General features: G+C 37.2%; 4 protein-coding genes and 1 long non-coding RNA gene across 5 annotated transcripts; 3 read left to right on the top strand and 2 right to left on the bottom strand.

The window, feature by feature from the left end:
• Positions 1–283: 283 nt before the first annotated feature.
• Positions 284–2,947, top strand: LOC130426625 (T-cell ecto-ADP-ribosyltransferase 2-like). The gene is made up of 3 exons (XM_056753497.1): positions 284–350; positions 1,275–1,369; positions 1,442–2,947. Exons 2-3 carry the CDS (start codon positions 1,313–1,315, stop codon positions 2,363–2,365), a joined length of 981 nt encoding a protein of 326 aa, XP_056609475.1. The 5' UTR covers positions 284–350; positions 1,275–1,312; the 3' UTR covers positions 2,366–2,947.
• A 3,925-nt stretch (positions 2,948–6,872) lies between these two features.
• Positions 6,873–8,189, top strand: kcnj2b (potassium inwardly rectifying channel subfamily J member 2b). Its single transcript, XM_056753095.1, has one exon. The coding sequence runs from the start codon at positions 6,873–6,875 to the stop codon at positions 8,187–8,189; it is 1,317 nt and encodes a 438-aa protein (XP_056609073.1).
• A 3,364-nt stretch (positions 8,190–11,553) lies between these two features.
• btbd17b (BTB (POZ) domain containing 17b) lies at positions 11,554–18,172 on the bottom strand. The gene is made up of 3 exons (XM_056753160.1): positions 17,876–18,172; positions 14,245–14,524; positions 11,554–13,288 (listed from the first exon to the last, which is right to left on the bottom strand). The coding sequence occupies exons 1-3, from the start codon at positions 18,057–18,059 to the stop codon at positions 12,217–12,219; spliced, it is 1,536 nt and encodes a 511-aa protein (XP_056609138.1). The 5' UTR covers positions 18,060–18,172; the 3' UTR covers positions 11,554–12,216.
• On the top strand, positions 15,209–17,251 carry LOC130426403 (uncharacterized). The gene is made up of 4 exons (XR_008907178.1): positions 15,209–15,588; positions 16,305–16,473; positions 16,705–16,835; positions 17,055–17,251. It is a non-coding gene; the product is annotated as an uncharacterized LOC130426403 (long non-coding RNA).
• Positions 18,173–18,596: 424 nt separating the features above from the next.
• ccdc137 (coiled-coil domain containing 137) lies at positions 18,597–21,593 on the bottom strand. The gene is made up of 6 exons (XM_056753336.1): positions 21,460–21,593; positions 21,082–21,206; positions 19,574–19,802; positions 19,378–19,457; positions 19,210–19,289; positions 18,597–19,122 (listed from the first exon to the last, which is right to left on the bottom strand). The coding sequence occupies exons 1-6, from the start codon at positions 21,501–21,503 to the stop codon at positions 18,949–18,951; spliced, it is 732 nt and encodes a 243-aa protein (XP_056609314.1). The 5' UTR covers positions 21,504–21,593; the 3' UTR covers positions 18,597–18,948.
• Positions 21,594–26,716: the final 5,123 nt, after the last annotated feature.

The raw sequence follows: 26,716 nt of genomic DNA, 5'->3' as shown, positions 1-26,716 counted from the left end.
TGGTTTCCATTTAATGTATTAAATATATGAATAATACCCCTTGTGGTGTTACGAATGGCACATCGGAATGAGGACCATCATGGTGGTTCAACACCAAAGTACTTAACATTTAGAATGACTTCATCGTATAGTAAAGTTCCAGTCAAGTCAAACGCTAATAACACATTTTAGGTGAAGTTTCAAAATGAACACGTCCACATGGCCTGACACCCCGCCCACTCTTCTCGTCATATAAGGTTTGGTCTTGTTTTAGGATAAGTGCATTGAACAAACAGAAGAGAACAGTTACTAAAGAGCTGGCGTTTTACTGAAAGACTAAGATCAAGGCTGTTGAAGATTTATCATCACAGGTAAATATTGATACTTATTGAGTTTGTGATGTTTTGTAGTTGTAACCAAATGAATGCTTGATTTATTATAATCCTTTTTTTCAGAACTTTATAGTTGCGTAACGACGGTTGGTAATTTTTGTTCATTAACTAAACATGAATGTGTAAAATCAGTGTGAAATAAGACAGATGGAGATCAATTTGGTTTAGGTTGCACTTTTATTCAAGCTCTGTGCTGTTAACCAGTGTGAAAGAAACCACTTTCGGTTGTTCAGTATCTTAGATTTGATCTTGTCATCACCACAAGAAAAGAGCCACAAACATTTTAATACATTACTTAATGCATTATGCATAGTGGAATATTGTGTGTTGATCATGTTAAGTGCCATGCGTGTTACAAAAAAACTTTTCTATTTCAATTCGGGAATCATAATTCAACGTTACATTTACTGGGTTACTTTACACATTATAATACTGTGAACAACCCATGCAGTGAAAGTAACTATGATATTAACCCTTATGCAACATTAAAAAACTCACACTCATGTCAATATTGGACAAACATGTCCATATCTAAAAACAGTCATAACTTATTATATATATTCATATTTTTCCACGTTAACTGACTTAATTTATTTAACTACCAACTATTCATTAAATTTCAGAATGTTAAGCCTTTAGTCTGGGTTAATTGAGTTTTCATAATTGCATCACTTGTTGCAACTTTTTAACAGGCATTTGTGAAATTTACAAAGGCTGAATTGAGCCATGTGAAAAATTTCGATGCAACGAGTGAACAAAACATTTTGAGTTGGAGAGGGCTGAATATTTTTCTACAGCCTACCGGAGAAGTATACACAGTACCTGCAGTTGTGTATTTTGTAAAGATTTTGAAACTATAATTGAACACAATATTTTTTGCACTTTTCTATTCTCATTCTACAGAATTTTGACAGGTGCATCTGAGGACTCGGACAACCATCATGTTGACCACTGGAGCTCTTATTCTCATTGTCACCTTTGACATTGCTCTAGGAAAGGTAACCTACCGTAATTATGGATTTGTATATTACTGTACAAGAATGCTTACTGATTGTGTGTCAATGTTACAGGATGTGCCTGAGAAAGGGCCATATTCATTGGATATGGCACTGCATTCAGTTGATGACCAATATTATGTTTGTACAGAAAATATGAAAGAAAAGGTGCAGACATGTTACCTAGAACAAGAAATCATTGAAGACAAATCAGGCTTTGGCGAAGCTTGGAGAGACGCTGAAAACTCCTCGGTACCCCAAGATGACTTGACAAAGAACCATTTAATTGCCATTCGGGTGTACACTGGTAAAAAAGTATATAGTGAATTCAATAATGCCATTAGGAATGGTAAACAATCATACCGACAACTGGCATTCGGATGGTACTCGCTTTACTTTTTGTTGACAGAAGCGCTACGGATTCTAAAGAGAACACAAAAGGAATGCATAAAAACATATCGTGGCACACGTGTTAGTTTCACACAAAGTGATGTTTTCAAAAAAGAGATTCGTTTTGGCTCATTTGCGTCCTCCTCTTTAGATCAAAATGATGCAAAGAATTTTGGAATACTTTCTTGTTTTGAAATCTATACTTGTCTTGGTGCTGATGTGACTAAATACTCTGAACATCCTCGTGAGAAAGAGGTTCTGATTCCCCCGTATGAGAAGTTTATCGTTACTGCTATCAGGAAAGGTCAGAATGATGACTGGTGTGAGACTGTGTACACGTTGAAAAGCTCTGGAATACAAAGTAACTTAAACTGTGCGGTGGCAAATCACTGTTGTCCTTCTCTTTCTCGCAATGATATCAGAAGAGGGCAAATTACACCCCCCCGAGCATTTTTATCTCACCCACACAACAGTTATTTAATGAGAAGTAAACATGGCAATGAAAAAGGGAGTGGTGTCCAAAAGTTGCGTGTTCAACAGGGTAAAAACAGCAAAATATTTCACCAGTATCGTCCAAAAAGCAGAATGTATGATTTCATAAAGAAATAATTGTCATTTTTATAAAAACACAATCTGCTTTACGCCTTTGTTTTATACACACACACATTATTTTTAAGTGATAGATGTGTTAGCGATCCACTTGAGATGATTTTATACTTGTAACTATGACTCAGAAAAGATATGAAATGAGAGTTGATTTGATGTTGCCAAATGTTTCCCTCATTTGAATATACGTTTTTTCAGAACCCCAATGCATTTTATGGTCTCATCCCGGATAGCACATATAAAGAAAACTAGTAATATGCACAAGGGTAGAGATAAAGAAAACTGTGTATCTCAGTTAAACCCTTGAGGTGTGCTCATTAAAATGTACAGTCCTTCACTCGAATTGAAAAATCCTGACAAGGCCCTTGAGTCATAAAGTTATCATTTCTTTACATGTAAATGTTTTGCTTTCATTATTCCAGCTCTTGATATTTGATTAATGTAGATATTTTTGTGTAACCTACTTTTTTGGTTAAATCAAAAAATATAGCAAAAAAATCTGTGTTTAAAACTGTCTCTCCTTATCTTGTATGAATTTTTTTGTCTGCAGAACACAATAGAAGATATTTTTAAGAATTTTGGTAACCAAACAAGATTGACCCCTATAGACTTCTATTGCATGGGCCTTACAGAATGAAATTCACAATTTCCAAAGACACATGTGATCAATCACATGTGAATTGTCTGTTTTTGGAACATTTTGGTGTGAATCTCATGTAAAAACCCATGGGAAAACATGTAAAAACCCATGGGATGACATGTAAAAACCCATGGGATGACATGTCATTCCATGGGTCTTGACACGTGATCCTATATGTGTTTCACATCAGATCACATGCGAAAAACATGTAATAAACATGTGAAATTCTTGTTTCTTTTATGTAAACCACTGAAACATTTCTCAATTTTTTTGAACATATATTGCTTTCCACAGAAGAAAGGTTTGGAAAGACAAGAATAAATGATGAACATTTTGGGTGAACTATCCCGTTAGAAGAATATGAATGCGAATTTGCTACATGCACAATTTAATGCAGTCTAATAAATTTTATGGATATTTAACACAATATGCGATTTTTTTTTTCACTTTTATGTTTTTAACCAGGATGTGGGAGTTCGCAAGCTTATTGGTTATTTGTTGCACAAAGTAAAAATATATTACCAGTAATACAGGAGAGGAGCCATAAAAAAACATTTTAATGCAATGTGGCATTCAGAGACACTCGCAACAAAACGTTTCAACTGGAAACAAAGTTAGACATTTATTGAACAAATGGTGTATGCTGAAGTCTCTGCTCTTTGACTTATTCTGTTTGATTAAAGTCACACATTCATATAGTGTGAAGTGAACACATAAACAAGTCTCTGTGGCTCACAACCATCTTTACGCAAAAGGTGACTAAGTGTAAATTTTCAAAAACTGCATTGGCCTCAGTCGAGTGTGTCTCAGATATATCACAGAAGTCAAGCTCTGGCTTGTATGTAGTCCTCATTGAAAGCAAAGGTTTTGTATGTAGTGCTCATTGAAAGAAAGTAGAGAAGATGTTTTTGCCACATGCTTATTTTACCACTGGTGATCAGCAGTGATGATCCAAAGATATTCACTGGGCGCCAGCTACCGGTATGATGATGTAATGTCACTGAAAGAATCAATAAACCATTCTGACCAAGTTGAATCCACTTGATTACTGTAGGATGTATATAAAATACACCATTAATATTTACCCCTGTTAGTTACATACGGGATGCAAGATTGAAAAGGGTACAAATGACAAACACTTCACTCTCATGATTCTTTGGGCAGGATTCATTTTATAATTGCCCATTAAAAACAATTAGGTCAACGTATAAAGTAAGAAATTGATTGAAAAGACTTGTGACCTTTTGGCCGCAAGACAACATATGAGCACAGAGACCAAAAAAACAAACTGTTTGGGTTTCAAGAAAGGTTTAATAATAACAACCATATCTTAATCTCATCAACAATCATCACCTTAATATGCAACCTAATTCCAGGAGAATTCCAACACTACAGACTTTAGGAATTTAGCACATTTTAATAGGCCTAGTGGATTAGTTTTACATACCCTTTCTAAATAAACGTATTAAAACATGTTTTTCTTTTCGGATAGGATAACCCCACAACAAGGATAATAATATTTTGCACCTGTATGAAATGTTCTTCTTTTAGCATCATATTATCATGAGGGCAGGTTGGGTTGAGCACTGAGCAGAGCCATTACATGAGAGAGTTACATCAACCAGGTTGACTCCAATGGAATAGTTTTTTCAAACCAATGGTGGTTCAGGGAGCAACACATTGGCTGCGTGCTTTGAAGGCTGGATTTTAACACCGATTGCGTCACAGCAGCACAACTGAAGGCTCGATTCAAATTTTGCTTCAAACGAAGCCCCAACATGTGACCTTATTTCTGCAGGTTTTTAAGGATGGAACGAATGTATCCTTCAGAGCTTTGGCTATCCCGAGATTCAAACGTTAGTTAAATAAAAGTATGTAATCCACAAAACGGTCAATTTTAGCGTTTTAATATTATACTTGATGTTGTTAATTAACATTATTAATGCATTATTGAGTTTTTTTAGTTTGTCAGGTTGGTTAATTTAAAGCGGCGCTAACACACAGGGTTTCTGCCAATCTCATATTAATCTTGTGTACCTATAGAGTAGTATTGCATACTTCGTACCTTCGAAGAGTATTTAGTTTGATCACATTTATAAAAGGTAGATACAGCGTTACGATTTTTTCTGGAAACATACGGCGCATGCGGGGGGAGGGGAAGGCTGAACTAAAGCACGTGCGCACCCGAGGGTAGACCATCTCATTTCAGTTCGCTTCTTTGACTTTTGAGGCTGTGTGCTCTGAAAACCAAGTCCTCGTTTTTAAGTCCGCGACCTTGAAGGTTGCAGCCCCTGAATTGGGACACATCTAATAGTTCCCGGATGTTACAAGAAAATACGTAGCGGCAGCAAAACAGACCAACTTTGACAAACTTTACACACATTTGAAGACATATGTCATTTAACTAATAAAAAATGAAAGTAATGAAGCATTCATAGAGGAAACATAACTGCCTGAAACTATTTGAAGGCTCAATAAATCACGTGACACATGAATGTTTTTACTTCGTTGTCGCGACTCTCTCTCTCAATGGCTCCCGGATTGAGGGATGCTGTGCTGACCTTACTGGATGACCAACATCATGGGAGGAGACTCAGAGGATTTTGTCAAGTATTTATCGATCAGCTTGAGCTTTGGCCAACACTCAGAGGGATGATCGAAACCACCATCAACCCTGTTCATGTTTAGGTGAACTATCTCTATTCAGACACCTTTTTTTCTGCATAATGCGCTGATTTGAACCGGATTTAGGACTGGTGTTCTTGAACTCTACAAGGTAGGTCTTTGTGTGGAGAAATTTGTGTTCACTAATAAGGCAAAATAAAATGTAATTGGAACTAATGTAGATAGTTTGCAAAACACTAACTTGATGTTTCTATAGGTTTGTTTAATATTAAAACAAATTCTATATTTTTGTCTTATTTTTTGTTATGCGTCAGTTTTGTTTCCAAATCTATCATTTTAAAGTAATATTATATGGTAATTATTTATGTACACTCAACTTGCTTAAACAATATTGAAATAGAGTTCATTTTTTAATTCTTTATATATTTAACATGCAATACATTATAAAAGCATTAATAGTATTCAATATATAAGATTATTTTAAATATGTACACCTGAAGAGTTATCTCTAAAGGGCCATACTTACATATTGCGTGCAATTAAATTGCATTCATAAAACAGCAGATATCACTGCATTGAATTTTTCACAACTAAACTGAAAACCCTACAGGATGTATTTATGTTATGTATTCGAATCGGCCTATGCCTGGTTCTCTATCTACACCAGACCAAACTAAATAAGCTTTTCTCATTGTCTTGTCTCATTGCATGCTAAAATAAAAATAAAGAGTATGCATTAAATTGTCAAAGTTTCTTATTTTTCGAAAGGATACTTGAAGGTAAATGGATGTAAATCACATGGTCAATGTTAAACTGTGCTTATAGATCACACTTTTGAGATATCACACTTGATTTCATTTAAAATAGGAATGGCCTCATTTTCCTGGAAGTGTATTGATATTTAAACTTTTGAACCTGTTTTACAATTCATAATTCATAAAAAAATTTGTGGACCTATTTCATGCTTGTGAATCAATATGCTTGTTTTTTGTCAAATTATTTCAATATCAAATTTTTGTAATTGTTTTTTTTGTAATTTCCGCAGCCTGCTTTGAAGTTAAGGTCCAATGATTGATTGAAAGAGGAGAATTGTATTAGGCCCTATTACACTGGCTTTTCTCCCGGGAAACTGTTTTTTTGGGTGTTGGTCCATATAAGAGTTCAAAAGTGTTCCTTCAACGCGTCCTCCAAAAACTCAGACTGTTTTCCAAAGCAGACGAGTCTCAACCAGCTCCTACAGAAGTAATGGGAAGTGTAAGAGCCCACCGCTACAGCATAGTTTCATCAGAGGAAGGCGGTATGAAGTTGTCACCCATCGCCATGCAAAATGGCTTCGGTAATGGAAAAGTGGGAGGCATAGTGCCCACGGAACATCCCACGCAGAGCCGCTTTGTAAACAAGGATGGACGCTGCAATGTGCAGTTTATCAACATGAGACAGAAAGGTCAACGTTACCTGGCCGACATCTTCACGACATGCGTTGACATTCGCTGGCGTTGGATGATGGTCATCTTCTGTCTCTCCTTCCTGCTTTCTTGGCTTCTCTTTGGAGTCATTTTCTGGCTCGTCGCACTTTGGTCGGGCGACTTGGAAAATCAAGAGCAGATTTGCATTTCAAACGTGGACAGTTTCATGGCCGCCTTCCTGTTTTCCGTGGAGACGCAGACAACTATCGGATACGGTTATCGTTACGTGACAGAAGAGTGCCCCATAGCTGTCTTCACGGTGGTCTTCCAGAGCATTTTTGGATGCATTATCGACGCTTTCATCATTGGTGCAGTCATGACCAAGATGGCCAAGCCCAAGAAAAGAAACGAAACCCTTGTGTTCAGTTATTATGCCACCATAGCCATGCGGGACGCCAAGTTGTGTCTGATGTGGAGAGTGGGGAACCTCCGGAAGAGCCACCTGGTGGAAGCCCACGTTCGTGCCCACCTTCTCAGATCTCGCACCACTGCAGAGGGCGAGTTCATCCCGCTGGATCAAATAGACATCGATGTTGGGTTCGACACTGGTATTGACCGTATATTTTTAGTGTCCCCAATTACCATCGTCCATGAGATTGATGAGGACAGTCCGTTCTACGACCTGAGCAAACAGGAACTGGAAAGTTCAGAGCTGGAAATAATTGTCATCTTGGAAGGCATGGTGGAGGCTACCTCCATGACCACTCAATGTCGCAGCTCGTACGTGACAAGTGAAATCTTGTGGGGCCATCGGTTTGAGACTGTTCTTTTCGAGGAGAAAAGCATTTACAAGGTGGACTACTCGCGGTTCGAGAACACCTATGAGGTGCCCAGCACTCCGCAGTGCAGCGCTAGAGATTTGGCTGAAAGGAAGTTCATTGGGTCGAGTTCGAACTCTTTTTGTTATGAGAATGAAGTAGCCTTCATGGATAAAGAGGATTCAGAGGAAGATGATGATGATGAAGAAGAGGAGGAGAGTACCATTAGAAGAGACAGTGTTGCCTTGAAGGGATCCAATGTTGATGTGGTCACTGTTTCCAGTCAGGATACCTTACCTTTACAACTGACACCTTTAAGACAACAACCTGAAATGTGACTTGTGGGTGATGATAAAGGCTTTGGTCTAAAGGCTGTATAAAATGAAAGGCTTTGAGTAATAACCTAAAAGGTGTTTCAGAGCAGCACTTTGTTTTATCTTGAAGAATAGCACAGTATATAAGCTCTGTTTCAAAATCTAAAGATCTGCTTTTCTGATGACTTAGACAGGTATATTTTAAGGTAGAAAATAACTGAAACTGGCTAGTTATTTGGGACGGTCCATGTAAAAAGCAACTTAATGTGCACCAAAGAAGATAAAACTGCCCACATGATGATGATACGTTAAAGATGCAGCACTTTTAATGCATTGGAATAGCCTAGTCACTTTTATTTGGAGCCAGTTATAAAAATTAGATCAACAAAACTTTTTTAAACCCTATTAACTCTGGTACTGAACTGACGTCATATGTGTTTAAAACTCATTACAATGATGTCACAATGCAAGACAATTAAAAAAAAACTTACATTAAAACCAACATTCATATTTTTATGCACTTTAAAAAATGCAAGGTTATCTTATACTCATGGTTTGGTCAAAACGGAACAAACCTACCCAACCGTTGAGTTAAATTAACCTAGAAAAGGTTCATACTTAACCATGAGTTACAACAACCCTGCATTTTGGATTGAAACAACCAAACTTGATTTCATTTATAATCCAACAGTTGGGTTTCACCATTCTTGCCCTAACCATTGGTTGAAAATAACCCTTGAATTAATAATAGCAGTACGGCTAATGTGTTGTATTTTAACAGATGAATAATATATATAAAAACAGGATGTTAATGAGCTGGTCTCTTAACTGCACAAAAGCCGTCTCCCTCCAAAATATTTAAGATATTTAAATTGTACTGAATATATATACAGTATGTTGTTAATATATATATAATAGATTTAAAATCATCAACAAAAACAATGACAATGCATTAAACAAGTGTTCCTTGTGTTAATAGCTTTACACGTAAAAGTTTGAATCCAAAGACTAATAGTATGGGACTATAGAAATCAATCCGAAAGTAAATGCCTAGTTTGGGAGACGCATAATATGTTGGGATTCCATTATATAATAATTAAATCATATAGGCTATGCAGTGTTAATGCAATGTCCATATTTGTTGGGCCATCGTTTTTTTTTTAAATATATGTACAAAACAAACTTGTGTTGGTTATGATGTGCTATGATATCAGTATTGTAGATTAGCCCTAGGTCTGTGCTAGCTAATGTAGGGCACTTGAGGTTTCTTATAGCAAACGTAAAGCTCCACCATTACTTTTATTTATATACTGTACATGCCCTAGAGAGGGTCAACATCATCTCAGGGTTCAGATGAAACATGTAATCATACAACATGAAAAGTCCAAGGGATGTAATCTGTACATCTTTCAAAAATGTTAAGAATGATGTGCCCATAAAAGTTTGTGTTTTGATATGCAGTATGTTCCAGAAAGGGAATAAAATCAAGAATGTTAAATCTGCTGCTATTTTGAAAAAAAAAGGAAATATTAATATTTATAAAGAGACATGTTAAGGGGAAAGAGAGAAATGTGACTGTAATGTATTTATTTATTATTTTTGTATGAGATTGATGTATCATAGAACAACCCAAACAATAATGACTTTCAATGCTGGCGGGTTTGACATTAGCGTACCAATATCTTCTGGGTTTCTTTTTAACCTTAACTTTATATTTTTGTTCTTTAAAAATAAAACCAAAACCTGAAACCTATAACATTTGTGTAAAAGCAGCCTGTTCAAATACTTCTTCAAGAGGTTCAACATGTGTAATAAAACAATATGTTTTTTATATATTAAGAGTTTGGTTTGATTATTTCCATTAAGTCCTTACTAGAAAATAAAATCTATCACCATCTTAATGGTGTAAGTATAAAATAAATGAACCTGCAGTGTGATTTATAACATACCTTAAAACGTATTACAATGTATTGGGTTTAAAGATCTGAAATGTTCTCAAAACAGTACACAAGCTCTGCATTTCTCGTTTCTTTAAAGATCTACGTTTTATATTTCATTGCCTTTATAACAATTGAACTTTGATCACATGATCAATTATGTAATCATAATGAATACTGTTCTAGAATGACATCATGTCTTGTTGACATCAGCTAAAATGAATGAATGTCTTCTCTCTTGTGTTGATTAACTAGTTAGTTGTCATTATGATGATCCAGACAACAGCTGATGGCTTGACTAATTTAAATCCAGACCACGGTTTGTGTGAAACAGGACATCGATTGCAGAGGAGATGCAATGACAGCATTTGATTTCGCTCTGCTGAACGTCTCATTTCACCCCGAGGCATTTTTCCACATCATCCAGACGCATGCTGTCTTTTCTAGGAATGCATATGTGAAAGAAACAAAGTGTTTATTGAATACTATAGCATAAGTAGTAATGACGATTTGTTTCAAGACAAGCTATTTGAGAAAATATACAGGCAAATTCTTGGCTTCAACCGTGACTTATTTTTATACAAGAGTACAGTCTGATAGAAAACTCACCCTCACTTATTTTTTAACCAACAGCTCAAAGCCTGCATAATCCAAACGCTTAGAAAAATGACAAGAGGTAAAATGAACCAGCTGTTTCAGTCACCAGATTAAATAGTGCAGCATCAGATCAGGTACATTTAATCTCTTCTCATATTTTCTGATGAATGTGTTTGTGAGATTATCCTGTCTCTTCCAAACCCTGCAGGTCAAACAATGACAACCAGTTTATTAGAGAGCACTGGACAGAATTTCTAGCAGCGCATGATGGGTTTCCGCTAAAAACAAAATGAGTTTAAGGATTTGCATCGGTATGTTTCTAACTTTTACCTTGACATTTAAATTGATCAGGTATCTGATTTTCTCTTTAGGCTCTATGGACTGACACTCTCTAAGTGAGGGACATTGACTCAACAACGATTACATAAAGCAGTTTCCATTAAAGGGATTCATTCCAAAATGAATTTACTCACCCCATGTTGTTTCAAACTTGTATAACTTTCTTTCTTCTGCAGAACACAACAGATATTTTGAAGAATGTTGGTAAGCAAGCAACACTTAACCCCACTGACTTCCATTTTACTGTATAACACAAAACCACTGAAACATTTTACTTTTGTGTTCCACAGAACAACACGAGGGTGAACAATAATGCAATAATAGTTTGCTGAGAACATAACACCAATGAATAAAACAACGGTTTATGGTAATAAAGAAACTTGGTCATTTATGATATCAGGAAATTCAATTTTAATGACTTTTAAGATTGCAATAAATATAAGCATAAGTGAACTCAAACATTGCAAGCAAAGACAATGTGTGTAAAGATGCATTCATCATAAAGTACAGTTGAGTAAAAATGTTTTATTTATTTATAATCATTGAAATCATTTTGAGTCACAGCAATACAAAACTCAACAACATTGAATTAAACTGACATTATAGGTCCAGTGTGTAATTTTTTGGAGGACCTATTGACAGAAATGCAATATAATATACAAAAAACTGTATGTCTTCAGATGTGTAATGTCTTACATTATGAAGCGTTTTTATTACCTTAGAACAAGCTATTTCTATCTACTTACACGGCGGGTACCCTTACATGGATTTCATGTTGTTTCTAAAGTAGCCCTAAACGGACAAACTGCTCTACAGAGAGTGTTTCGTGAATAAGTTTTCTTTTTCAGCAAAGAAGCGAAAACTTGATGCGTCTTAGTCCTGTGTCAGCCACCGTAATGCTTCAAAAGGTGGGGAATGTGTAGAGTGATTGGTTGCAGTTGGTTGCCATACGCAACCTCACCACAAGCTGCCACTAAATTTCATACACTTGACCTTAATACATCAGCAAAGATTTCTTATAGAACCAACTAAAGAAAACACTTCACTAAAAAAAAATATCATGCAAAACCATTTGTTACAGAGTGATTCAAAGGAGACTTCAAATCATGTGATTGAAAGCAGGAGGTCTGAAACTCCTGGTGTGGGGCCATCAGGATTCACCTTAAGTAAAACCAGACTCATTTTTTAGCTACTATCAGGCTGTGGTAGAGCGGCTTTACTATAATATGCAAGTACAGCGAGCTGTCTATGAGGTACTCTGACGTTCTCCGCTGCAGGTCGGCATCTAACAGAAAGTCGCCCACCTCCTCTGTGCTCTGGTGGAAGTTGTAGACGTGACGGACGACCACCTTCCCCTGCTTCCGGGCCGACACGATGACCGTCTTCTGAAAGCTAACGCCGGCAAAGTCCGGACTCGATGTAGCGGGTGTGACGATGATGCGTGGACGTCCCCCGTCAGTACGAGTGGGCTGCATGGACCTCTCGGGGTAAGTCGATCTCACACTCAGTGGAAGCCATCGTGGTGAGAAGAGTGCGTTCCACGTGACGCGTTTGTTGCCGTCATGGCCGCTTGGTCCGAGCTGAGTCTGAAAACTGAAGCTACGGTCATCTCGCGTAGGGTTGTTGATCACCCACGGGGAGCCCCATGCGGATGACAGGTAGTTACGTGGTGTAAAGAGGCTGCAGTTGACGTCGAAGTACTTCGCCAGCTGCACAGGTGAGGCTGCGTGGAACTGGAAGGCCAGGAAGAGCATGTTGCGCACCGATTCGTAATACTTCACCATCAGCGACGACTTCTTCTGAATGTGGAACAAATGCTGGGGCGATATCATTGCATAACGTATCGCTTTGAGAGCGTTCTCGGCCGTTGCAGTTGAAGGCTGGTTCTGGTTGATCCAGGTCTCCAAAGCTTCATAAAGCTCCAGTTCGCTCTGAAGGACCAGATCTGAACGCTGCAGCAAACTCAGCAATAGTTCTTCTCCGACAGAACTCCACTCTGCACTTTGCAGAACGGATGAAAGATTCCAGGAGAGGTACTGCAGACAGCTGTTTTGTAGAGTCACATCGCCGATCTGCATGGCGTACTGGTACCAGCCAACCACATGACCAGAAGGGGAATCACTTGATAGATGTTGGGTCATGTATTGGGTGAGACCCTGTTGAAGGTCCCATACGTGGTACTTGCTTGCAAGCTTGTGTAAAGCGATGGCCTGGTTCAGACGCACTGTGATGTCGCCAGTGTATAAATACCTGGACAGAGAAATATCCAGAATGTAAACAAAGCAGGCTTTCCAAATTTGGCCAAGTGAGAGATGCTCTTGGGTCAACATTATTCTTGACACTGGGACGACATCTAAATCAACCAATTGGACTTGAGGAAAAGTCTTCGATTCACTTTTAAGCTTTCAACCAGGATTAGGGGCTTATACTCCATTGTTATTCACACATCATTTTCCTCTGATTTCAGAGATAAGTTACTGTATGGTTAGTTTTAGGTGTAAGTATAGCCTTTTTCTGCAAAAATGTTGTTCCAGGGTCAACAATTTATGTAATATCTCTCACTTTGCAAAATCAGTTTGAGCATCTAATGCATTGTATTGCACAATATAAAAATGCTGGGTTGATTCGAATCCATGGTAGGGTACAATATGGACAATTTTGGGGATTTAAATTAAGTCGTATTTGACCAACCATGGGTTGAAACAACTCACCATGTGTTAATTTATATCCAGCTGTTGGGTATGTTTTACCCAACCATGGCTTGATTCAGTCATTCATGGACAATGTATGATGAAAAAAACTATGAAAAATGTGGCAGGCTTAGCTAGAATTGTATTTAAACCTCTAGTTTTAGCTTCATACCCTAATATAGGAGGCTAACACTAGCAAAGATTCTTTATCAGTGGGAATGCACAGGTGTAAAATCTGCTTAAAGTAGAAACCTTCTTATATAATAATGGATTCAATGGTTATAATAGGAATTGTATTGGTTCTAATGGAAGCTATAATGGCCTCTATAGGACTCTGCACTGGTAATGTGTTGGGTTCTTTAGTGGGAGGTTATCTGGTGGACAGGAACCAACACAACACAAATAGACCCAAAACACTATACATAATCATATAAAAAGCATTAATGGTAAATAGCTGATGGTTTCTAATAGCATTTGTAATGGAAACCATAAGAATTTACATTGTTATATACACACCTGATGAACTTGTCAAAGACATTTGCACACTCAGCGGACTCTCTGAGCACCAGAGCACTTGAGTTACGTGTCTGAAGCAGCTCTTCAAACACGTCGCTCTGGAGGGTCAACAACAGCAAGTGGACCTGGATGACTTTCACCTCGTCTATCGTTTGAACACGTAAAGTGACGTCACTGCCGTTCCCGTGGGTCAGCAGGGCCTCCATGCGCTGCACCAGCGCCATTGAATGGTTGATGGTTGCAGAGGTGATCTCCAGAACCGCCTCCTGCTTCGATGCAGCTAGAGTACACAACAATATTTAAGAGAGGAACAGGATCACTCGACATGACATGAGGAAGAATAAGAGTTTTACATATTCGATACCAAGAAAAAACATTTTTACAATACTAAAACTGGTTGTATTAAGTGGGTTTTTTGTGCGTAATTCACATTTGATTAGAGTTGTGTTTTAGTATAAATATCCAAATCTGAATAAAATATTAAAATGTATACTTATACAATTGCTTTACACAAAGCAAATTACATTACAATTACATTTTTATTATGTGTTCCATCAAGAACAGATTTGTTAACAAGATGTATAGTCAAATATAACTATTATTGAACTAATAATAAAACAAACCAAATATAAATATGATTTAGCTTCAGCTTTTTCGTCTTTATCTTTTTGGGAATAAAAAATGTTTGTGGTTTAAAAGCAATGCTGTTTCAGCTCCCAAAACGACTTTCAGCATGAAAAGAATCTCGATTCAGGGTTCATTCTTTCATATGAAAGAAAGAAAAGATGACGAGCCTGAATACTAAATTCATTAGGACAGATGCAACAAGAAAGACCTTGTTAGTGAAAGCCACAGACTGCTGCTCTTTCAGTCATGTCACATGTGCATTCATGCACCAGCTTCATCTCTTCAGTCTTTTGAAAGCTTCTCCATCTTTATGAAAGATGAACTGATACAATACACTGTAACGAATTGCTGTAAAAACTACAGCGTTATTTTACAGAAGCTGACTGTATTTTAAATAATACAGAATATTGCTGTAAAGTGCAATGCATTCTGGAGTCACGTGACGGATTAACTCAATGTACAGAATATTGCTGTAAATTTCAAATCTACAATGGCGGGATGATCTTCAACAGTCGAGATTGGGGTAGTGCTAAAAATGAATGATTCACACCTGTGGTAAGTAATTTATTACGTATTTTTTTTCCATATTTGGTAACTATCATAGTGGTAACGTTATATAGAGGTATCTAAATTCGCGTTTCATATTGGTAACCCCGGATTCAACCTCCATCCGCGGGGACCGAAGGAGTCTTGCGGGGTTTCAGCAGCGCCGTCGCGGTAAGATTTCAAACATTCTCCGTCGCTATAGCACCTGAGGACGGAAGTTGTTCATGTTATTTAGAGTTTTTGTTCACACCAGGAGTGAAGGCGTATGTGACGAGCTACAGTTCATTGTATTAGTAAGTTGACGGTTGTTTTTTTAATGTTGAACATCGCGCCCGCCGTAGACTCGGTAAAAGTTACATGCTTCGACAGTTGTGATACCACACTCGCTCGTGATTATTTTGTGTTGTAATTCAAATTTGCAAATGCAGTCATCCGTTAAATCGAGCGCCCAAATTAAAATGAGTCACCATAGCTTGAGGTAAATCGATGTTCACGGAAGATATCCCGGTAAAGTGATTAATGTACGTAACCATCTAGATATACAGTTTATGTATCGGAGGCCAGATGAGAGCTTGAGCAAAAGACGTTAGCGACACCCTCATCGTTAGAGCAGGACTGTCTCCCAAATAGGACCGTTGGAGGGTGGGAGTGAGACCCGTTACAAAATACTAGTGTGACAATTTCTTGACCGTGACATCCCTAACGTTAGTTGGATTACATTTCTGTATAAGTACGGTTTTAAGTGTAAGTTACTCTGTTTAATTTGCTTAGAGTTTGTTTGTAGAGTCACTTATACTAAAATGTAGTTTAAATGTAAAATGCTTAAAGATAATTGTATAGTCACTATTAACTATTACTATTGTCACATGTATAATTGTTTGTTTTAGGACACACTTTGCTATGCAGGCCACTGGATGCTGACTACTGAAGGTTAGGTTGTGTGTGACGGTGCTCAGCACAGCTTCATGTCTGGCCTTCCCACTCTGTTCATAGCATGTTACATATTCAGGCTTGAGTACCAGGATGGGGCAGCATGTACTTGGAGTCCAATGAAAGGTATTAATTGAACAACTTCCTTACCTGCTTTTTATAGATATGTTTATGTTATATACCTGTTAAGACCTTTAAAACAATATTTCTCAACGAGAGATGCATTTTTTTGGGGCAAATTATTTAGAAGTCTCCCCTATTTAACACTAGCAAGCTGATGATTTAATTCATGTGTTTTAATATAATATATTTTGCACATTTAATATATAACATTTAGTTTTTCCTGACTCTTTGTAGATATTAATCCAGAGAGTGGAACAAGAAGCGTCATCTAAAATGCCAGGATACAGAAGAAACAGGTTGCAGTGAACCCACATGTCGCCGCTCTTCTAAACACAATGATGAATATTCAGTGTAATCGATGAAAAGTAAGAAGCACACACACACACACACACACACACACACACACAGGCACACACACACGCATACACACACACACACACACACACACACACACACACACACACACACAGATCTCATCATTGAATTACATCATTTTATTATTCTCTGACTGTATATGTTGTCCTCTGTTTTTCTCTGACTATAAATTCAATATCTAACATTATTCTCTTGTTTCGTTTCCATAGTTCCAGCTACTTGTTGTGCTCTGATGGATCAAGATGTGGACCGTTTTACAGACTCACTTGGGCCTTGTTTTGCAATGTTGTTTCATGATGGTAATGTTGGTTAACGTGTTGTTTAAACATGAATGTTTAAAGAGCCATGTTGGATACTATGAAGTTGTTACTGAATAAAATTATTTCATGTACAACAACGTACACAATTTGTCTGTAATGTATTTTTGTATCAATTAAAAAAAAATAAACATAAAAAAAAAATAAACACTGTATATCCAGTATGCAAAACATACTGGATATACAGTGGTTTATGTATTTCTTCTAAATGAAGTAAATTAAAATCAAGCAATTTGCTGTAAAAAATACAGCATTATACTGTTACTATTCAAAATTACAGTTTTTCCTGTATTCTGCAATTACAGTAAATGGCTGTAAATTAAATTACAGTACTGTGGCTGTACAATTTACAGTAACTGGCTGGCAACCCTGCTGCCAGTAGTTTACTGTAAATTTTACAGGATTTTTTTTACAGTGTATGTTTTTTTCTTGTCTAAAGCGAATCTTTGTGGCTTAGCAGGAGGCATTCAACTCAGGATAGGTTTACAATCTTCTCATTGGCTAAATGAATCATTCCCAAGCTTTGCCGTGGAACAAGATTTCTTAAGTCTACTGGAGGTATCTACTCCGTACACCAATATTAAATACAAAACTGCGAGTTTATCACCTACAGTATGAAATTTAACATCAAGGACATTTTTGCTTTCTGCATAACACACAAAGATGTAATGCCGGAAGCAAGATGCCTGCACACACTCCAACAAACATCTTACCTCCATTCGCTGACACCATCAGAAAAGAAAACACAACACAGAGGTCCGTCAGACAGATCACGCTCCTTCCAAACAATTTCACCATGTTTCGTCCTGTATTGCCTTTTTCACTTCGATCTACTTTGCGGTTGGGTATGCAATGCCCTGTCTCCCTGTCCCAGTCTTTATGTAGGACGCTGAGCATCTCTCTGCCTCATTGATTGGTGGAATCCGGCTGGGCCGTTGCTATGACGACGGCTTTGATGGTGAATTTCTTCTCTTTCAATGTTACATGATATCGATCCGTGTTTGGAGTGAAGTGGGATGCAGCCTACACATGGTCTCTTTTCTTTGGGTATTTTTGGAAATTAAGGATAAACGAGGCAAACAATATTGCATGGTTCTGCACTAAGCTGTCTCACACAAAATATATTTCTAATTAGTAAGGCATGTGAAGAGAAACACACATTCTACATAATTTAATAAAAATACATTAATTGAAAAAGAAAAAAGAAAATTTTAGGCTCTTAGTCATAAAGTTTTTTGTTAACATTGGTGTGAACTAACAACAAAACATGCCTGTAAACACTAGAATTGATGTCTGGGTACATCACTTAACATGTTATTAAAACTATAAACATTTACTGATCATATTTACATTCATTTGATATTTTTCTTTATATAATATTTATTTTAATTGTGCATAATCATTTGAAAAATATATTAAAACAGTATAAAAAAATTCTGTTTAATTAAACCTTTATTGTTTTATGACATGTTGGATTATGAGTCATACGCAGTTTTAAGGGACCAAATGTGTGTGAACACACTGCGCATAACGCATTTTACACTAATAAAAAGTGTGAACTTTATATTTTTGGCTCGCACACCCACAGTCCTGCTTAGCCCTTATGTCCAAGAATCTTACATTGTATTCGAGAGATTAAAAGATTTAAACCTTTTAGATAAATAAAACACTCATTTTGTCAACTTGCCACAAATATATTTGAGAAAATTAATCAATACAGCAGAGGTAGCAAAAAATGTACACAATATACACTTTATAATAACACTACATCATCATGTGTAAATGTTCACCGCCTGTCCTTCTCCTTTTTATCCATCTGTTTCTTTTTCATCTGTCTGTACAGGTGCACTACTCTTTCTCTCTCTTCCTCCATTATTCTCTTCCTCGCCATAGAGGGTTCCGCCACAGACATGGGACTGTGACCCAGGAGGGAGTTCAGAAGAAGTCCTTTGTACGCCCCCTGGAGGTGGCATCAGGATAAGAATTATTTAAAACATAAAAGGCCGTAATGCCAAAATGCCATTACAGATATTTGAGGAACAGTTACCTGAGGTTTGATCGTGGCTTTCTTTGGTTTCACGGTCAGTGACGGTGGTGCCATGGCAACCTCTCCAAACTGTACTTCATCTTTAGGAGAAATACAAATGATGCTCAGTATTTCTCTGTATATTTCTATTTGCTCTGTGAAATTAAATCCAGCGAAATTAATACAAACCTGTAAACATCGCTTCCTCTTCACGCTTCTCCAGCTGAGCTAACTTTTTCTTTTCTTGCTGTAGTTTTGCTCTACTGCACCTACATTAAAAGGAGCAAATTGTTAGTGTGTTCATCTGCACTTACAATAAAAAGTAAGTAAACTTAAGTCAATTTTGTACGTTACAATATTAAGCACTTCCACAGATATAACTTACGCCTTCCTTTTCGTAGATTTTTCTTCCTCTGTCTGATTTTCAGGTTTCTTCAGCTCCTTCTCTGGTTTCCCTTTCTCTGGCTTTCGGTCTATCTGGTTGTTGGTGAGGAAGAGAACATGCTCGCTTGCCTGCGTCATGCGGTGGAGGTAAGCCTTCTCTGACTCCCCTTTCCCTTTGCGGAAGTGTGGAACTGGAATATCTCCTTGCTGTCCTGGTTTTGGCTTAGAGGCTAAAATATTACAGGTATGATATGAGCAAACGTCATGATGCTACCATGTTAGAGCTGCACGATTAATAGTTAAAAGATCCCGATCTCGATTCGAACACCAGACGATCTCATTAATGAAAATCACCGATTCTCGTCTGTCTATTAACTTACACCTCGGACTAAAACCATAACGCTTCGATATTGGCTCTTGGTGCCGCAGAAGTTAAAATTATTATTATAAGGTATGTAATGACGTCACAAACAGTCTTTTCAAAACACACACTATCATTATTTCTGTGTCAAATGATCACAGAAGTACTGGGATTAAAGCAGAGAGTTGCCAACTGACACGCAAGAGACTCGTTTACAAATTCCTACTCCCCTAAATTAATCTCACACCAAATAACAGTAGTGTCTTTCTGTAAAGACCCCTTCAAGCGGTCTGTAGATATCAGGCAAATGTATAAAATAAATAAGTGTCACCTTATGAATTTGTTTTACTGAGAAATATTTCATATACAGTTACTTCAATGCATTTATACTTTTTAGGAAGTTAAACTTTTGCATTTAAAGTAAAAAAAATGAAAAAACACTTTAGTTTACTTATGGAATTTGTGGTAAAACATTTCTCACCATAGTAATTGTAGGTTAACCATGAAATATGTAATAATTTTCAAGCAAAGTCCTACATATTACATACCTGAATAAACTATTTTTTTGCCAGAACCGCTATTAAATGATGTATTACTTTTAGTCATCATTCAGAATCGTAAAAGAATCGCTAACTCTATTATAAACAAAAGATCCTCAATTTATCCAGAATCGTGCAGCTCTATACCATGTGTGTTGTCCTTGCCTCTGGCAATGTCCTTCAGTTAGTGACCCACAAATAGAGCATGCAGACAGAACCCAGACAATAGCGGGGTGTTGTTTGTGTAAAGCATACTACAGAATAATAGATAAGCATTGTACCCTCAATCTGTCTGGGTGTGTGCAGGACCATTTTTCAATCATTTCCTGATATTTATTTACACTTTTTTTAATTGAAAACTTAAAAATGTATCTATATTCGACCAATTCTCAATTTACAATGTGAGGAATTAAGGATAAAGATAACATTCAGAGATATGGAGTATTGGATACATAGGTATATTTAAGTTTAGAGCTTTAATACATTTCAACAGCTTTACTCGTCAATCCAACATTAAAAAGATGTTCATCAAAGAAGTATTGGAGACCAATGTACTAAAGCTCTTACATGCCATATTGTATTTTAAATTTTAAATAATTGTTTAAGCACCTTTTTTCCTATGTCGTGAGCCCATTTTCATCATCTCTTTACTCTTCATGATTTCTCGCAAGCGTTGTGGGATATTCTGGAGGTGGTCATCTGATGCTGGGTTAGCATGGGTTTTTGACTTCTTCCTGTAATAAGACACAAGGCATTTTAACATTGATATACAAATGTTATGCAGTTGACAGCCATGTCATAATGAGGTTACTCAACATGTTAGACAGTAAAAGAAAACATAAAAGAAATTCACATACGGTTACACAGGTAGGTAAACTAAACCCGAATACAACCTGACTAGCATGTTTTCCTTCCTTCATCAGTTAAACAGAATCTCGGTGTATTAATATCGTACTTTAATAAACTAGATTGCCCTAAATCTCTTACCTGTTATCTTGCTTCTGTTGATGTTGTTGTTTGTTTGGTTTCATTGTGTATCTTTATAATTAAACAACGTATCTCCTGTTTGTTGTAAACTCATGTGGTCTGTTGTTCTTCCTCTGCTGCTGCACGGTGTGACGTAAGAGCAGAACAGCAGCGCGTTACTGCCGCCTGTCGGTAGAAAATTGGCACAACACCTTAAATTCGACGATTTCCTCTGTAGTCCAGTCAAAAAATAAAAATATAAGGACGTTTTTGTATTTTACTTTTAGTCAAACACGTTTTTATTCATTTCCTTTGCAGGACATTGCAAATGCACTACAGTTATGGCCTGGGTTCATAATCTTGACCAGCATGCATGGGCGAATATAAAAGATTTGCAGGTACAAATACATTTTGCATTATTATTTATGGTATTCAAAAATGTTCTTAAAATATTATTAAATATTTAAAAATGTATTATGACTATTTATGTTTTATATATAAGTTTATAAAATATAAAAATAGATGTAGAATACTTACATTAAAATGTAAAATATAATTACATTTAAAATACTACATTAGCAGGTCAAGTCGTATAAGCCAATGAGACGTTTTCTAAAGCCGATATACTCAATACTCCCAAAACCAGCTGACTAAACTTTTCCAGGAGCTGGGGACACCCGGATGACCCTCAGTCTCCGCCTAAAGGAACAACACGGCCTTTGAGTCCAGAAAGCAAAGAGAAAGATTGTTGACATATTGAGAAGGCCCTGACTCACCATTTCCTCAGAAAGCTCCACTCCCAGGTACACACAGTGACCCATCCACATAGCAGCCTCTTTGTCACCTGTCTAAATGCTTGTTCCCTAAATATACTGTATTTCATACTGTACCTTTGCATAATACAGATCTTCATTTAACTGCATGTTTTTCCAACGTGCAACTGACTTTTTTTCACAAGGGTTGAGTTCAAAACATGAAGCGGAGAAGCAACAAAAGCCTCAACATGTAAAGTCACCTAAATATGAATGACAGTATTCTACACTTCCAGACAAAATAATTTATGGCACCTCCTCACCCCCTCCCGGGAGGGACTCATTCCAGGGGGCATGCTGGGAAGCGTCAGTGAGGAAGGGGAAACACACACCATGGGAGGTCATCAAGTTTCACCCGAGCTAATCCAAGTTTGGAACGAGTTTTTACGACTGGCGGAGCACTTGTGACAGTGATATGTCTAGGTGGTGGTGTATTTGGACACACCGGTGGATGGTTTTAAACATCAGACCTAAAACACATATGTGACTCATTGTTATGTATGTCTGCTCCCTTCACTTTCTCCACTTTCTTCTGTCGGTGATGTAACGTTTGTGCCAAAGACAAATTGACCCTGAACCGCACCTCTCTGTTTAGGAAATTTGGCGTTCAGGAAGACCTAAAAGATGAAAACAATTCAGATTTTACTGTTATAATGTGTGCTTGATCCAAAACTGACCTTCCGTGATTACAGTGTTTGGCCACATCACTCAATCGAGTCAGTACTGAGTCACCGACAGACATGCGAGTCAGCTTTGACACCGTGAGTCACTAAATTCACAATACTTCCAGAAATGTTGAGGTGGCTTTGTCTATGAGCTTATCTTATCCAAAGCAGACGCGTGGGATATTTACTGCCAGCTCAGCATCACTGCTGGGACAGTCTGGAAATAAACCTTCAGCAAAAGAAAATAAGATTCTATCGTGGGGTAGTCATCCCTAAATAACACATCACTTAGAGGGATCGCTTTTTCCTCAGGCTATCAGGCTAATGAACAGTCAGAACTAATACACCCTACACAATACTCCCACTTTACGGTATGGCACACACTGCACTTAACTCTAACACAGTTCAAACTGAACTACATGTACACACTGCATTAATACAACCATCTATCTTCTACCACTGGATACCATCCAAAGCACATCCATGACATTGGCGTATCCAGTTTATGTATAATCTGCTGCACCTTCACGTATTTTTGTGTGTACATAATGCAGAATGTGTACATATGGTGTATAATGTGTATTGATAACTGTAAGTATGTCTTATAGTATACTTTGTGTACTGAGTATATGTATGTGTATATTGCACACTCTCATCTGTTTAAGTCTGTCTATATGTAAATAGTTTCGACGCTCTCAAAAATCTCTCAAGAAGGCACTTGTGCTTTGGCGGTGTGACAATAAAAGTGACTTGATTTCACAAATTCAATTTATACACTTAGTTTGGAAATAAGATAATTTGCAACAATAGACATTGGCTATCATTTAAGCATAAATGGAGCCAGTGTCAAAGCAAACGTACTGTATGACCACTCTTAGAAAGATTTTATCAGTATTACTATTTTAAACAAAACTAAGAAAGTATACTTTGAGTCTACTTTTTGTATATTTTTTAGAAACTTGTGTACTCTGCACTTAAAGTATACTTAGAAATGCAGATTTATAAACTAAAAAAGTGGGTCAAATAAGTTTAAAGTACTGAAAATGGTGTAAGTAGAACCAGACGAACAAGACTAGTACTAGAAAACTTCATAAAATTGGGCTGTCAAGAATTTCAATTTTCACACACGAAATTGTGGCCGAAAGGATTGATGAAAGAATGTCCAGAATTTAAACAATAATGATAATTGTGTTTTTTTAATATCACTGCAGTTATTGTCAATACCGTCATATTGTAAAACAACACTTAAAAATATACTTACTTTGTCTTATGCTTAACTAAATAAACTTTAAGTATACTTGTTTTTTCTAAGGGTGCTTTGATTCTCTCGACACAAAGGGTTGTCTCTTAGTATGCATCCTCCAAGCTGTAAAGTTAAGAAGTTTTCAGCAATGTCTCTATTGTCTTTCTTTTTTGATTCAACTTTCAAATCGCGTCCTCTCTGAATATAGACATCCACAGGAATGCTTCAACCGAGTCAGTTTTGCTTGCTGTGCAAATAATAAATATTCCTGCGTGCTTGCAACTTCATTTAAATGGATTCTTTATCTTGGCCGGTGGCGTCCCTCAATTCATAAAATGATTTTATTTCTTAAAATAATCTTGAGCTAATATTTGCAGATGGTAAGGAAGGGATTTGTGGTGGAAGAAAGCACAGGACGAGTCAGGGCTCTGAATGAAGCCTCCAGATACGGGGGCTAAAATGGGCCGCTGATGCAAAACCTGAAAGACCGTCTGCAATCCAACACACAACCGTATTATCTCCCAAACTGTGTTTTTCCGGAATGGTTAAAAAAGATGCAATTTTCTTTATAATACAGGCAATGTGCTTATGTGTATGTTTTCCGTTTGTGTTGAATGTAAGTGTGATATTAATTTTTATTTACCAGGAGGTGGTTCATTACCAAACCTATAAGCTTCTATGCTGCAGTCTTACCGCTGCTTTTTTCAGAATATTCATTGGCACCAGGAAACTTATTGGCAATAAATAGTTGTCGTCACCGTGTGAGGTCTCAGAGAAATGATACCTCTGTGTGTGTCCTTACACTTTTACACATGTGCTCATATTCACATTCCAGGTTTCATACAGATGGTGCAGAAGCTCTGGAGCCAGGCTGTCTTAGCCATTCCCTGTTTGGGACACGTCAAAATCAACTGCTGACACAAAAACATCCATCAGTTCAATTCAATTCTGAATTCAAATCTTTGAAGTCAAATTATACATTTAAACGTTTCCTCATACACAGGTTCATTTCGACCCAACCGTGTGTTTATAAATGTATGCTGGGTTGTTTCATTGCGATTGTTCGCGTTTGGTGTTGAACCCGGTTTGCTTTTGGAAATTCGATAATTGACACTTTAACCCGGAAGATAACGTCTGGATTTAGTAACATTAAAAGTATGTGGTAACATCGATAGTACTATTGATTTAGTAGCATTAAAATATAACTGTATTAACATTGAGAGAGCACTGTTCATACACTCACCTAAAGGATTATTAGGAACACTATACTAATACTGTGTTTGACCCCCTTTCGCCTTCAGAACTGCCTTAATTCTACGTGGCATTGATTCAACAAGGTGTTGAAAGCATTCTTTAGAAATGTTGGCCCATATTGATAGGATAGCATCTCGCAGTTGATGGAGATTTGTGGGATGCACGAAGCTCACGTTCCACCACATCCCAAAGATGCTCTATTGGGTTGAGATCTGGTGACTGTGGGGGCCATTTTAGTTCAGTGAACTCATTGTCATGTTCAAGAAACCAATTTGAAATGATTGGAGCTTTGTGACATGGTGCATTATCCTGCTGGAAGTAGCCATCAGAGGATGGGTACATGGTGGTCATAAAGGGATGGACATGGTCAGAAACAATGCTCAGGTAGGCCGTGGCATTTAAACCATGCCCAATTGGCACTAATGGGCCTAAAGTGTGCCAAGAAAACATCCCCCACACCATTACACCACCACCATAATTGCATATAATGAGAAATTGAACAGGTGTTCCTAATATTCCTTTAGGTGAGTGCATATTATTTACAGGTTGAAGAGGAAATCATAGAAATTCTGGAAGCAAGTGAAGTTAGACCAGATGTTACCTGTCAATGGTTTAAAACAATCCAGAATTGTGGGTTAAAACAGCCTAGCATGGGTTAATTTACAAATTGGGTTGGTCATTTCTTGACCGAATGTTGGGTTGAAACACCCCAAGCTTTTTTTAGAGTGCTCCCTCTCCTTACATTTTATGTTTTCTTAAATATTGAGAAAAATCGCATTTGAAGTTGTTAATCTGAGACACTGTAGCAGGCCATCCAATACATTTACATTTACAAATATCTTCATGGAACATGATCTTTACTTAATATCCTAATGATTTTTGGCAAATAGAAAAATCTGTAATTTTCCCCTACAAAGTATTTTTTGCAATGACTTAAAGTGTTCCCATGCTACTTAAGACTGCTTTTGTTGTCCTGGGTCACAAATACAGATTTTAAATATTTATTTTTCTTTTCTTCAGTTACTGCTATCTCAATGCATGTAAAGCTGCCTTGCAGCAACGCAAAATTGTTGAAATAAACAGGAAAAAAGGAAACACAGTACTCATCTGACTTCGATTTCAAATGCTTTGACTCTTTGCAGAACTTGAGTTACTCCTGAAGGCATCCTTCACAGAAAGCATTCCCGTATCATAATTATGGCTTATGTGAGTTTTTGTGAAATGCAGTATAATTCGGCCAGGTGACAAAGTTTGCATTGATTCTGGCCTCACTTACTCACATAATGGATGGAAATACTTGGTTT

Source organism: Triplophysa dalaica, chromosome 7 (genome assembly GCF_015846415.1).
Source record: "Triplophysa dalaica isolate WHDGS20190420 chromosome 7, ASM1584641v1, whole genome shotgun sequence".
NCBI lineage: Eukaryota > Metazoa > Chordata > Actinopteri > Cypriniformes > Nemacheilidae > Triplophysa > Triplophysa dalaica.
Note: the sequence above shows the minus strand (reverse complement) of the source record. Positions and strands in the feature narration are given on the sequence as shown.

Bases quoted from the DNA above. Each gene is read 5' to 3' on its own strand.
- kcnj2b (XM_056753095.1), top strand. From the start codon at position 6,873: ATGGGAAGTGTAAGAGCCCACCGCTACAGCATAGTTTCATCAGAGGAA.
- btbd17b (XM_056753160.1), bottom strand. From the start codon at position 18,059: ATGCTCAGCGTCCTACATAAAGACTGGGACAGGGAGACAGGGCATTGC. The intron at 14,525-17,875 runs GTAAGATGTTTG...TGTGTACTCTAG, and splicing joins GATGGTGTCAGCGAATGGAG to CTGCATCGAAGCAGGAGGCG. The intron at 13,289-14,244 runs GTGTGTATATAA...TTCTCTGTCCAG, and splicing joins GTCTTTGACAAGTTCATCAG to GTATTTATACACTGGCGACA.
- LOC130426625 (XM_056753497.1), top strand. From the start codon at position 1,313: ATGTTGACCACTGGAGCTCTTATTCTCATTGTCACCTTTGACATTGCT. The intron at 1,370-1,441 runs GTAACCTACCGT...TCAATGTTACAG, and splicing joins TTGACATTGCTCTAGGAAAG to GATGTGCCTGAGAAAGGGCC.
- ccdc137 (XM_056753336.1), bottom strand. From the start codon at position 21,503: ATGAAACCAAACAAACAACAACATCAACAGAAGCAAGATAACAG. The intron at 21,207-21,459 runs GTAAGAGATTTA...GTCTTATTACAG, and splicing joins CAACAGAAGCAAGATAACAG to GAAGAAGTCAAAAACCCATG. The intron at 19,123-19,209 runs GTAACTGTTCCT...TGCCACCTCCAG, and splicing joins AAGCCACGATCAAACCTCAG to GGGGCGTACAAAGGACTTCT.